The 14,396-nt window shown below is 41.7% G+C and overlaps 1 protein-coding gene across 23 annotated transcripts in view; it reads right to left on the reverse strand.

Moving 5' to 3' along the window:
• LOC124118785 (cyclin-G-associated kinase-like) overlaps window positions 1-14,396 on the reverse strand; it is a 79,020-nt gene that overhangs the window by 32,267 nt on the left and 32,357 nt on the right. For all 23 annotated transcript variants that reach the window (XR_007222184.1, XR_007222200.1, XR_007222191.1 and 20 more), the window contains 4 exons: window positions 12,594-12,747; window positions 10,457-10,597; window positions 7,707-7,875; window positions 3,433-3,485 (listed from right to left, as the gene is read on the reverse strand). Coding sequence is in view for 3 of the 23 variants with exons in the window: in XM_048399787.1 (XP_048255744.1) it covers window positions 3,433-3,485; window positions 7,707-7,875; window positions 10,457-10,597; window positions 12,594-12,747 (517 nt within the window). In the remaining 20 variants the exon portion in view is untranslated. The remainder of the gene's footprint in view (window positions 1-3,432; window positions 3,486-7,706; window positions 7,876-10,456; window positions 10,598-12,593; window positions 12,748-14,396) is intronic.

Below are 14,396 nucleotides of genomic sequence, written 5' to 3' on the forward strand. Positions count from 1 at the left end.
CGCCGGTGCCGTAACATGGCTGGTACGTCTGAGAGAGGGACGATCTCAGGAGCCAGAAGAAAGGAAGACATCGGCGGTGGACGTAATCCCCGACGAAAGACATGTGTAGTGTTGTGGTCTCCGGAAGGCTTCCGCCTGTGGAAGACATCGGCGGTGGACGTAATCCCCGACGAAAGACATGTGTAGTGTTGTGGTCTCCGGAAGGCTTCCGCCTGTGGAAGACATCGGCGGTGGACGTAATCCCCGAGGAAAGACATGTGTAGTGTTGTGGTCTCCGGAAGGCTTCCGCCTGTGGAAGACATCGGCGGTGGACGTAATCCCCGAGGAAAGACATGTGTAGTGTTGTGGTCTCCGGAAGGCTTCCGCCTGTGGAAGACATCGGCGGTGGACGTAATCCCCGACGAAAGACATGTGTAGTGTTGTGGTCTCCGGAAGGCTTCCGCCTGTGGAAGACATCGGCGGTGGACGTAATCCCCGACGAAAGACATGTGTAGTGTTGTGGTCTCCGGAAGGCTTCCGCCTGTGGAAGACATCGGCGGTGGACGTAATCCCCGACGAAAGACATGTGTAGTGTTGTGGTCTCCGGAAGGCTTCCGCCTGTGGAAGACATCGGCGGTGGACGTAATCCCCGACGAAAGACATGTGTAGTGTTGTGGTCTCCGGAAGGCTTCCGCCTGTGGAAGACATCGGCGGTGGACGTAATCCCCGACGAAAGACATGTGTAGTGTTGTGGTCTCCGGAAGGCTTCCGCCTGTGGGAGACATCGGCGGTGGACGTAATCCCCGACGAAAGACATGTGTAGTGTTGTGGTCTCCGGAAGGCTTCCGCCTGTGGAAGAGATGGCGGTGGACGTAATCCCCGACGAAAGACGTGTGTAGTGTTGTGGTCTCCGGAAGGCTTCCGCCTGTGGAAGAGATGGCGGTGGACATGTGTAGTGTTGTGGTCTCCGGAAGGCTTCCGCCTGTGGAAGAGATGGCAGTGGTGGGGGTGTAGTTGGATCGGACGAATCTGACATATTTCTTAATTGACATTTCAGGGCCTGCTGAATCTGCTGTTTACGTGATACCTTGAGGTAATTTGTGAAGGCTGTAGGGAAAAGTGCAGACAATCTCTACACTTAGTAGCCTGGGAGCACAGAGAGGTACAACCGAAACACAAGGGATGAGGGTCCTACCCAGACTTATTGCCGTGGCACTTGTTACAACGTGGCATGTATCTGCAATGATAGCAGAGTGTAATCAAAATGCATTTCCGCCCGATTATGTATGCTATAATCTCAATCCCAGCCTTATGGAAAAAACACCACTTTAATAATGATAATATCACAAGGGTATGACAATGAATTGAAGTACCAAGCAATAAAAAGAATACATAACACTTGACACGAACATACATGAGCAAGCAATGAATTCAAAATTGTTAACTGGAACAACAATACACCTGATACCGTATATGGCCATAGGTAAGCCAAATTTTGAGGACCAGAAAAAAGATTCTGTAGAAAGGGGTCGGCTTATGTTCCGGTTACACTTTCATTAAACTTTTTCTGTTGGCTAAAAACTACATTGTGTCGCTTCAGGTGAATGAAGAATGAAAATGTGAAATTTGCGATTTAACATCACTAGTCATGATGATTTACCATTTAGATTGTATTTCTTGTTATGCAAGGCATTGTTTTTCATGCAGGGATAAAGATTACCGAGTGTATTGTCTCATAAACTAAGCCGGAAATAGCAATCACCTGTACACACATGGCCTCCGAATATACCTATGATTACATTAAAACATACCCAATAATAGAACAGAAAAGAATTTTGATGAAATGATCACGAAAAAATAGTATCTTAAATTACTATTTTACTACGAATAATATATTTGGATATCGTTTTAGATTAATTGCAGGTTCTACTATATATCTTCAAAATAATGATAACAAGAGTTTGCCACTAACGTGGCTATATACCCCGCCCCTGTTGCAGAATTTATGACATAATTAAATCTCTACAAACCCTAACCTTTTTTAACCGAGGTGGAACTTGTCATGGAAATTGTGAAAAAAAGAAGAGTTTGGAACCTAAGTCCATCTTGCTGCCATAGAAACGTAAAAAAATAAAAATTTCTAAATAGCAAAAGGCACCAGTTCAGCATGTACCTGACAGACCTGCAAAGTTTGATGAAAAAATATTGAACGGTTTCCGAGTTATGCTCCAGAAACGAAATGTGACGGACGGACGTAAGGACGAACGGACGGAGCCTGTTTCTATATCCCCCGCCAGCTTTGTTGGGCAGGGGATAATAAAAACCTGGGTTATGTGGTAGCACTTTTGTGTAGTATCGGATACTTTTTTCGCATGAAACAATTTGACAAATCACTTTTAAGGTTTCGCGTTATCTCGCTATTTCCATCGCAGAAACAATATGTTGACATTTAATCGTCAAACTACAAGAAATATTTCTTTCAATGAGTCAAAGTATGGCAGTTATCATATATGTATCCATTTTCTGTCAACTAAGGTACGTTTCAAGGTGTCAATAGCTGTAATATGATCGTGGTTGCTGTAAATAACGGTGAGCTGGTAAAGCAAACTTTATGGAACAGGGCAAACGCAAGGTTTAAGAATGATGGATACTGAAATAATGTAAATATTATTGAATCAAAGTTTGATTAAAATTAATAAAATACATCATGAAGATTACAAACATGAGTCCAGATATACAATTAAACACTTTTTATTGCCAATGGTCTAACAACACGATAATTCAATTGATAGATCAATTTCCGATGATAGATCATGATGATAGTTTTAGGTTGGGGGTCCAGCTTATCTACCACACACAACAGTTTGATAGATTACAAGGACCAAGTTAATACCTTGGCTTATCTATCAGATCGGCTGATCTACGGTCATATACCTTACTGAGGCAAATGCCACCACTTCCAAGCCGAAATATTAATGCTATGGTTGAAATCATGAGATGTATATGAAGACACAAAATGGTAAGCAGAATATAAATCACAAGAAACAATAGAGTTGCAAAAACATGCAAAGGATTCAATGGATTATAGCTGAGATCTCAAACAGGTGACTGTTCTCCATGGGTGATAGCAGTAATGTGCTGATCGGTGACATCACACCTTCCATGGTCACATGGGAGCTGTGTGATAGGGTTAGCCACTCAACCCTCACACAGCTCTTTCTTAGTCCACAACAAGCAGTAAATGCATTAAGGAGTAATGCAGTATAAGTTAAAACATTTAATGATTCTAAAAACTTCAAAACCCATAACACTCAAATTCTGCAACAATCTACTTTGAGGCAAAAGAATGAGAACATTGAGTACAATACTCAACTTCATCACTTCTTAACTACTAAACCTTCTTCCAACTAGGAATCCTCCTGCCACTAAGCACTCTCACTGACCAGCACCTACCTGAGAGCCTGGATGTGATGTAGGAAAAGTCAAGATCGGATTTGTTCATTGTTCTGAAATAAGAAATAAACCTGATATAACACAAAGAAACCTTGAAAACAAGAGTCATCAGAAAGATGACATATCCCCCCAGCAGCGGTCTGTAAAGTAACCACAAGTAAATGTGCAATTCTGTATGTAATGAGTCAAGAGTTGAATGTTCTTTAAGAAGCATACATTGTTTACCAACAAAAGATCCACCATGGTCGCATCCATATGAAATGGAAAGTAAAACATGAGTGTTTCTGTGGTTTTTTTTATGCAAACAAATGACAAATTACAAGAAATAATAACTAAACAAGCGTATAGTCAACGAAGTCATCTATACCCCCCCCCCCCCCCCCCCGCCCATTTTAACACGTTATGGTCCCAAACCAGGTAACTGACCTAACATTTCTCTCAGCCCATGTCAAAATAGCTGCAATGGAAATTCTAAAAAAACATTTCTAAAACTCCTTAATATCAAATGGCACCAGTTCAGTATGTACTTTATATATAGACATGCAATGTTTGCGAGGAAATATTTAACAGTTTATTTGTTATACTCCATAAGTGAACCCACCCTATATGAAAAATTAAATCCAACTTGTTGCCATGGAAACATAAAAAATAAAAATTTATAAAATTCCTAAATAGCAAAAAGCACCAGTTCAGTATGTGCCTGGTAAACATGCAAAGTTTTGTAAGAAAGAATTTAACAGTTTTTGAGTTACGCTCCGGAAACGAACACCACCCTTATAGAACCTTAGTCCAACTTGTTACCATGGAAACGTAAAAAATAAAAATTTCTAAAATTCCTAAATAGCAAAAGGCACAACTTCAGTATGTGACTGATAGATATGCCAGGTTTCAATCAAATACACTGAATTGTTTTCGAGTTCTCCCCCAGAAAAGGAAATGATTACAGATGGATGGACAGAGAGACGGACGGACGGACAGACAGACTGGCTGATCGCTATATCCCCCCGCATAATATGACGGGGGGATAAAAAAGTTGAACATATGACATTTTAATAGCAAAAGAATGACATGGTGTGGAAAACATGCTTTATGCTGATACAGGGAACAGAGTGATACAGTGACTTACGCTGACACAGACAATTGAGTGTTACTGTGACTTACGCTGATACAGGGAACAGAGTGGTACTGTGACTCACGCTGATACAGGGAACAGAGTGATACTGTGACTTACGCTGATGCAGGGAACAGAGTGGTACTGTGACTCACGCTGATACAGACAATTGAGTGATAGTGTGACTCACGCTGATACAGGGAACAGAGTGATACTGTGACTTACGCTGATACAGGGAACAGAGTGATACTGTGACTCACGCTGATGCAGGGAACAGAGTGATAATGTGACTTACGCTGACACAGACAATTGAGTGATACTGTGACTTACGCTGATACAGGGAACAGAGCGGTACTGTGACTCACGCTGATACAGGGAACAGAGTGATACTGTGACTTCTGCTGATACAGACAACACAGTGATAATGTGACTCACGCTGATACAGGGAACAGAGTGGTACTGTGACTCACGCTGATACAGGGAACAGAGTGATACTGCAACTTACGCTGATACAGACAACACAGTGATACTGTGACTCACGCTGATACAGGGAACAGAGTGATACTGTGACTTACGCTGATGCAGGGAACAGAGTGGTACTGTGACTCACGCTGATACAGACAATTGAGTGATAATGTGACTCACGCTGATACAGGGAACAGAGTGGTACTGTGACTCACGCTGATACAGGGAACAGAGTGGTACTGTGACTCACGCTGATACAGGGAACAGAGTGATACAGTGACTCACGCTGATACAGACAATTGAGTGATACTGTGACTTACGCTGATACAGGGAATAGAGTGATACTGTGACTTACGCTGATACAGGGAACAGAGAGGTACTGTGACTCACGCTGATACAGGGAACAGAGTGGTACTGTGACTCACGCTGATACAGACAATTGAGTGATAATGTGACTCACGCTGATACAGGGAACAGAGTGGTACTGTGAGTCACGCTGATACAGGGAACAGAGTGGTACTGTGACTCACGCTGATACAGGGAACAGAGTGATACAGTGACTCACGCTGATACAGACAATTGAGTGATACTGAGACTTACGCTGATACAGGGAATAGAGTGATACTGTGACTCGCGCGGATACAGGGAACAGAGTGGTACTGTGACTCATGCTGATACAGGGAACAGAGTGATAATGTGACTCACGCTGATACAGGGAACAGAGTGATTATGTGACTCACGCTGATACAGGGAACAGAGTGATACTGTGACTCACACTGATACAGGGAACAGAGTGATAATGTGACTCACACTGATACAGGGAACAGAGAGGTACTGTGACTCACGCTGATACAGGGAACAGAGTGGTACTGTGACTCACGCTGATACAGGGAACAGAGTGGTACTGTGACTCACGCTGATACAGGGAACAGAGTGGTACTGTGACTCATGCTGACACAGACAATTGAGTGATAATGTGACTCAAGCTGATACAGGGAACAGAGTGATAATGTGACTCACACTGATACAGGGAACAGAGAGGTACTCTGACTCAAGCTGATACAGGGAACAGAGTGATAATGTGACTCACACTGATACAGGGAACAGAGTGGTACTGTGACTCACACTGATACACGGAACAGTGATATTATGACTTCCACTGATACAGACAACACAGTGATACTGCAACTTACACTGATACAGGGAACAGAGTGGTACTGTGACTTCCACTGATACAAACACCAGAGTGATACTGCAACTTACACTGATACAGGGAACAGAGTGGTACTGTGACTTCCACTGATACAGACAACACAGTGATACTGCAACTTACGCTGATACAGGGAACAGAGTGGTACTGTGACTTCCACTGATACAGACACCAGAGTGATACTGTGACTTACGCTGATACAGGGAACAGAGTGATACTGTGACTCACGCTGATACAGGTAACAGAGTGATACTCTGACTTACGCTGATACAGACACCAGAGTGATAATGTGACTCACGCTGATACAGGGAACAGAGTGGTACTGTGACTTCCACTGATACAGACAACAGAGTGATACTGCAACTTACGCTGATACAGACACCAGAGTGATACTGTGACTTCCTCTAATACAGGGAACAGAGTGATACTGTGACTTCCACTGATACAGGGAACAGAATGATACTGCAACTTACGCTGATACAGGGAACAGAGTGGTACTGTGACTTCCACTGATACAGGGGACAGAGTGATACTGTGACTTCCACTGATACAGGGAACAGAATGATACTGCAACTTACGCTGATACAGGGAACAGAGTGGTACTGTGACTTCCACTGATGCAGGGAACAGAGTGATACTGTGACTTCCACTGATACAGACACCAGAGTGGTACTGTGACTTCCACTGATACAGGGAACAAAGTGATACTGTGACTTCCACTGATACAGGGAACAAAGTGATACTGTGACTTACGCTGATACAGACAACACAGTGATACTGTGACTTACACTGATACAGACACCAGAGTGATACTGTGACTTCCAATGATACAGGGAACAGAGTGGTACTGTGACTTCCACTGATACAGGGAACAAAGTGATACTGTGACTTCCACTGATACAGGGGACAGAATGATACTGCAACTTACGCTGATACAGGGAACAGAGTGATACTGTGACTTACGCTGATACAGACACAAAAGTGATACTGTGACTTCCACTGATACAGACACAAAAGTGATACTGTGACTTCCACTGATACAGACACCAGAGTGATACTGTGTCTTCCACTGATACAGACACCAGAGTGATACTGTGACTTCCACTGATACAGGGGACAGAGTGATACTGTGACTTCCACTGATACAGGGGACAGAGTGATACTGCAACTTACGCTGATACAGACACCAGAGTGATACTGTGACTTCCACTGATACAGACACCAGAGTGATACTGTGACTTCCACTGATACAGACACCAGAGTGATACTGTGACTTCCACTGATACAGACACCAGAGTGATACTGTGACTTCCACTGATACAGACACCAGAGTGATACTGTGACTTCCACTGATACAGACACCAGAGTGATACTGTGTCTTCCACTGATACAGACACCAGAGTGATACTGTGACTTCCACTGATACAGGGAACAGAGTGATACTGTGACTTCCACTGATACAGGGAACAAAGTGATACTGTGACTTACGCTGACACAGTCTCCATGACCTTGCTAGAAGCATCCTTGATGTTCTTCACTAGACTACCAGCACCTCCACGGAGGCTGGAGAAAAGGGCTGTGGCACTTGACTGGGCAGGTGATGGTGCTGACCTCTGTGGAGTCCCCGGGTTGTTCATAGGAGGCCTTGATGCAGGTTCTGCAATATCAGATGCAACGCAATGTTCAATATACATGCATCATACATTCAATACACATCCTTACCTTTGATGACAAGGAGAAATCAATATACCATATTCGACGTAATAAGCTTTCATTTTTCCTGACATCAGAAAGCTATACAACTTCAGATGGGGGGGAAGGTCTGGTGGGTCTTAAAGTTGTTGTAACAGCCTGAGTATACTAATATCACAAATATAGTAATGAATTGATACTATTTCTTATCCTGATACAACATAGTATCCCACAGTTGGCATGGCGTCTGTGGGTGCAAAGGTAGTCTGTTGGTAACCTGGACTGGAATAAGTCATGGACTAGACCGGAATAAGTCATGGACTAGACCTAACTTCACTAATCCTGATTCACCTATCACATACTTACTCTCATATGCCACCCGTGAAGATCCGGGGTAGAATAGGTCTTCAGCAACCCATGCTTGCAGTAAAAGGCGACTATGTTTGTCGTAAAGGGCGACTAACGGGATTGGGTGGTCAGACTCGCTGACTTCGTTGATGCGCGTCATCAATCCCAATTGCGTGGATTGATGCTCATGATATCAATCACTGGATTGCCTGGTCAAGACTTGATTATTTACTGACCTAGAAATTTAAGTGTCTGAGATGGTATCAAGTCTGACTTCTCCAGATAGACAAACCATCACAAATGGAACAGAAGTCTCCCAGAGAAGTCGTTGTGCTTGTAAAGAATTTGAGGATCCTGTTCCTTCAGAATGCATTCGTCTATGTAAGACTGAATGCTCACTTCCTTCTTGTGAAGGAATGTTACTATAGGCTGAGTGATTTGTGCAGTGAAAGATGAAAGAAATTACAAACAGAAGGCTGTGCCATTTGTGTCTACCTTGGAATAACATGCGGTGTGGGGTTGATGTTCTTAATGAACTAGAACATGTAGAAGGCATCTTGAAGACCTAAAGATACCCAGAAGTTGCCCGTCTTAAAGGTGAAACATAGATCCTTTAGAGAAGTAAAACGGTGGTAGAGTGAGTGAGTTGGGTTTAACGCCTCTTTTAACAGTATTCCAGTTATATCACGGCTTGTCAGCTTAATGTGGGAGGAAGTGATGCAGGTCTCAGACGTTTACCACTTCGGTGAAACCCATGAGCACGGGTATGGTGCTGACAAACCTAGAAACATAATTGGGGCGAACCGGGATTCGAACCCACAATCATAGGTTTCTGGCGTGCCCAAGGGACGCAACTCTGCACAGCGAATCGTGGCGCCTTAGACGACTTGGCCACCCGTGCCCTCTAAAACGGTGGTAGAAAGAACTGTTGATAGAACTATTGAGTGAAGACCTTCAAGTTGTTAATTATGGGCATTTTGTGGGAATTCTTCTTCTGTATTAATAGAGGTTGTGTCCCAAGTGGATTCCTCTAAATGGACCTGTTGACGCAGAACCGAAAAATAACCACAAGCATGTATCAATAAATATTATGCAGGATAGGTTAAGTCATAGTAGTCGTAGCGGCAAAGGCGTAACAGATAAGGAAACATATCCCCTGCCACAAAGGCAACATAACGAGCCTGAGAAAAAGTGCCAAAAGGCGCTGATGTAGTTGTGGACCCATATGGTAAGAATCCCAAAGGGTAATATGATGTCAAAGGCCATCTGCTGCATCCATGGATGTTGATCCTGGCTGTCTCTAGCGAAACTAGAACATAGTGGAACAGCTGCCAAAGGCAACTAAACAGTTGTTGAAGATGATCTCTCAGATAAAGGCAAGTGGTTCTAACACTTGTCACACATGTAGTGATTGCTGATGTCGTACGCATAGTAGAGGTGGTCAACATATTGCTTCCCTAGACTGGCTACATGACAGCTTCTGTGTTAACCTCTTTTTGATTCTTCTAAGATAAAGTTCAACTTGCTGCATGGAGAGAGGCATTCACACTCTCAACATGTCAGTCTGGGAACAGGTCCCTCTACAGTTTGTGCAAGCAGGGTCGGGATCCGATTTGGACTTGTTACTATGACTTACCACACAGAAATGGAGGAAACCTGAGGATAAGATCTTTGTTCAAAACCCCCGTGCTCTCCCATACCACTTGCTTAAGATCCGACATAGGAAACAATAATCAAATATGCAGCACTAAATATAGACACACAATAACAAAACTGCAAATGTAACAAACACATGAATATTGATGACAAAATTATTTCTCTATCACCAACATCAGACAATACACATGGTAAAATAAAAACACCCAAAATGTGAAAAGCAAAACAAACAAAAAAGGGAATTTTGTATGCAGTAGCCTTCCACTGAAATGTAATCAAGAGGATCAAATATAGAGCCCGATGCTAAAGGATGTAAAATGGCTAGCATGCAAAGACATGCTGCCAGCCAGCTAAGGTTGAAGAATATAAAGTGAGGCTTCTAGGGGAGGTAACTCTAGTCAGGACCTGGTGGAGAGACACATTTCGGTTTTGTGTAAAGGATCCAAGATATGAGAACACTTGCACTATGTTGTATCAGAATAAGAAATAATTTGCAATTTATTGAGCTATGCTAGCCCTACATTTATTTAACCTGGTCGCACCTTGACTGGGAGTAACTGTTACATCTCCAATCTGTAGTGTTTCTTTCAGGTTCACTCTACTGACTGCAGCAATAGCCTGCAGGCGGTCGATGATGTCGGATATGTCGGGCCGCTGAGTTGGGTCCACCTGCAGCATGGATCCTGTAACATGAACATTACACAGCCCTCACACCATTTGTCATGTTACCTTGTTACATGAAAATCATAATAAGGCCAGACAAATACATGATATTGTACTATGGATTCCTTAGACCAAATTAGCTGTAAGGAGGCAAAGGGGAAAAGGGAAGAAGAAATAAGCCAGATAAATAAAACAATGTCTGTATTATGGATTTATGGGCCAAATTTATTGGATGGAGGAAAAAAAACTAAAAAATGTCAACCATTTCCTGACTTATAGGGTACATACTTGTGTACAGTGCACACTTTCTTAAAAAAAACATACAGCTGTGTAATAGGGTGTTTGCGAAATACATACAAACAATGAGATTTGATGTTTTTGACCCCAATGAAAAGACACCAGCGACACAACACTGGAAATACTTTGTCAACAAATGTGTACTGAAATACACAAGTTAATCCTGTTATTACACTATCTGATTATAAAAAATCATCTTTGTATATCTGGACTTACGTTTATAAAAAAATTTATTCAAAATTTCAATCAATATTTCTTACAACAATTTCGGTGAAAATAATGAGTAAACTGATTGGCAGATTGCACCAAAACACCGCTTTTCACAGAGAATACAATTCCTTTTCAGATCATTTCCTCAAAAATCTTTTTTCATATAACTGGGTATTTTTTAGGTGAATCGCTTGGAGTTCTGGGAGAACTTTTTCTGGCTTACTTTACGAGACAAAATACACACAGTAATCTGAATCTCTACAGTTAAGACAATGCCTAACATAACAAGAAATACAACCAATATGGTAAATCACCGTGTCAAATGATGTTTTATCGCAGATTTCACACTTTAATTGACATCATCATTTAAGTTTTTCATCTCCTGTACCAGAAGCGATATGACATAGTTATTAACTGTGCACAATACACAAAATAAAACTGTTGAAATCAGATCTCAGTTCTCACTACAGCTAAACAAAGATTTGAGAAGATCTCAATTCAGGTCACTCCATTACGAGTCAGAGGATGACCCTTCATCCAACCAATGAAATCATTGCTTGCCAGATCGGGATAGTGACAGTAAGAATGTGTTTTCTAATCATGCAACCTTGAAAAGGTTGTACGACTGATTTCTTCAAAATTATCATCTATCTCCCACTTCAATGGGATAAACATTTTAAACGGAAGAGACTTTTCATAGCCTACTAGACTTTCCAGAATTTTCTTTTGTTCAGTTTCAAATTCTGAATTGATAGTATCAAAACGTAGTCTGGAATGAAAGTCGCCAGCTTGAAACCATACCGTAAAGCTAGAGAAAGCTGCTTTCTGATTGGCTGATGTCGACTTCTTGTCAGCATGGTTAGTCATTACACTGGTCGGTCTAAGTTCACAAAATGTCCTTCTGACATGGCATGTACGGGGGTGAGTGAGTGAGTTAAGATTTATAGTCACATCAGCAATATTTAAGCCATATCGTGACTAAATCAAGTTGTACAGTAATAATACATAAATATAGACTATAAAATCTGTCGTCAATGGACAGTAAAAGAACTGGAGTATCACAGCTATAAAATTAAAACTAGTAAGTAAAATTTTGACTAATCAGTACAATACATTATAAAAGTTGGCTAGAGATCACCAGCAACCAAAGTTAAGCCACCATACAAGGGACCACGGGGACTTGGCATGTAAGGGGATGTCCTCAGATGTTTGTGTAGCGGTACCAAGCACTAAGATATGATATTAATGGGATTGATTTTCCCAAAATTTGTACCCCAAAATGGGGGCGGAACACATTATATTCGAGTGCGCACTCAAGAGTATGCTTCCCTTCCATTGAGATACTGATCTGTATTTTTGTGTTGAAGATGCATTTTTTAAAAAGAACAACACAATTTTTCGTTTATTTATTCATAAATCATGGAATCCTTTCTATAAGGAAAAGAACTGGTCTGCCCTAAAATTGAAACCAATTTAATAAATGGAGTGTTATTAAAATGTCTGACTTACTTATAAGATCATGATACACAGAGTACTCTGTGTCTGTGTCTGTGTCTGTGTCTGTGTCTGGTATGCTGTAGTTGGCATTGATGATCCTCAGTTTGGCCGAGTCCTCAAATGGATGGTCCATGAAACACAGCTTGAATAGGACACAACCCAATGCCTGCAACAAGTGGGTGCAGCGACATGACCAGACTAGAAAGGAATTTGCTAGTAGTAGGACGATAAACCAATGCATCAGTGGTTCGCAATTTTTTACTTCTTGATACAAGCATCGATCACAATCACACACAAAGTAAAAGTATCGATTCTTACGTTAAATGTATTCTTTAATAAATTTTACATCAAACACTAATTACTAGTGAAAATTAGTAGTGAAAACATAAATATTTTCATCCATTGTGCCATACTTGACACTGCCAAATGTAAATCGTTTTTGTGCCATGTATTTGGCCATCCTATCTATGAAAAAGATATCTTACACACCACAGATAAGAGCACATGCAAGTATCATAAAACATAGCATCACGGGCAAGGTATCGTGATACGTATTAGATCACACAGTTCGTGTATCATCCAAGCCTTCGAAGTTACACAACGCAAAAGCAGACCTTCCCTAGCTTATTCATGAAAGGCCCCCAAACTTACCTCTAGCTAATGTGCAAGCAACAAACACTCAACAAAATGGTATGTTATTTTGTGTGTGTGTGTGTGTGTGTGTGTGTGTGTGTGTGTGTGTGTGTGTGTGTGTGTGTGTGTGTGTGTGTGTGTGTGTGTGTGTGTGTGTGTGTGTGTGTGTGTGTGTGTGTGTGTGTGTGTGTGTGTGTGTGTGTGTGTGTGTGTGTGTGTGTGTGTGTGTGTGTGTGTGTGTGTGTGTGTGTGTGTGTGTGTGTGTGTGTGTGTGTGTGTGTTGAAAAAGCTCAGCAATGTTCCAGCTATATGACAGTGGTCTGTAAATGATCAAGTCTGGACCAGACGATCCAGTGATTGTTAGTATTAACATCGATCTATGCAATGGGGATATGATGACATGCATCAACAAAGTCAGCAACCCTGACCACCCGATCCTGTTAGTAGCCTCTGAGGACAAGCGTATGTGCCTCTTATGTCAAGCAAGGGTTGCTGAAGAACTATTCTAACCCGGATCAATATGTGCAACTCAAGGTAAACCTGTAAGTGGTTCACCTGCTGAAGGGGCACGATGTAGGCCTGAAATATGTCTATGTATAACAAAGTTGTTATCCATAATACTCCTGGTCATAACTACATCAGACTTATACATGTCTATAAAGTCTTTTATAGACCTTGTCATTTCAGAGAAGAAAAGAATGTGGAAGTTCTGAGCAGACACACAGACTGGCTGATTGTAACTGACAACATGCTATGTCATGAAAGTTCAGGTGAGCTCAGAACCTCACCGTTAAGTTTAACCTTTCAATTGCAAAGTATACACATATTTTCGAAAAAGGCAACAAACAAGTTTTAAGGATTTTTTCTGTATTTTTGTGACCTTTACCTTTGGATTGCTAATGACTCTGCCACAATATGTGGAAGAAGTCATGATAGAGTATCCAATACTGATTTTAATACTTCAACAGTATATGTTAATCTTTTTGGAATCAACAGTCCAAATCTAACAATTTGAATGGGGTGCTTACTGCTAGCACTACTACTAAAGCCTGTTCATGCAGTACTGGAGAAGGGTGTACCTTCAGCTGTCTCTGTAGAAACAGTTGTCAGCAGGTGATACAAGGAATTAGGGAATTATCTCCCTAGTGAAACTAGTAAAATCCTAGATATTTTATATATTTG

The sequence above is a fragment of the Haliotis rufescens genome, unplaced genomic scaffold (assembly GCF_023055435.1).
Source record: "Haliotis rufescens isolate VD_foot unplaced genomic scaffold, xgHalRufe1.0.p SCAF_2, whole genome shotgun sequence".
In the NCBI taxonomy this organism is placed as follows: Eukaryota; Metazoa; Mollusca; class Gastropoda; order Lepetellida; family Haliotidae; genus Haliotis; species Haliotis rufescens.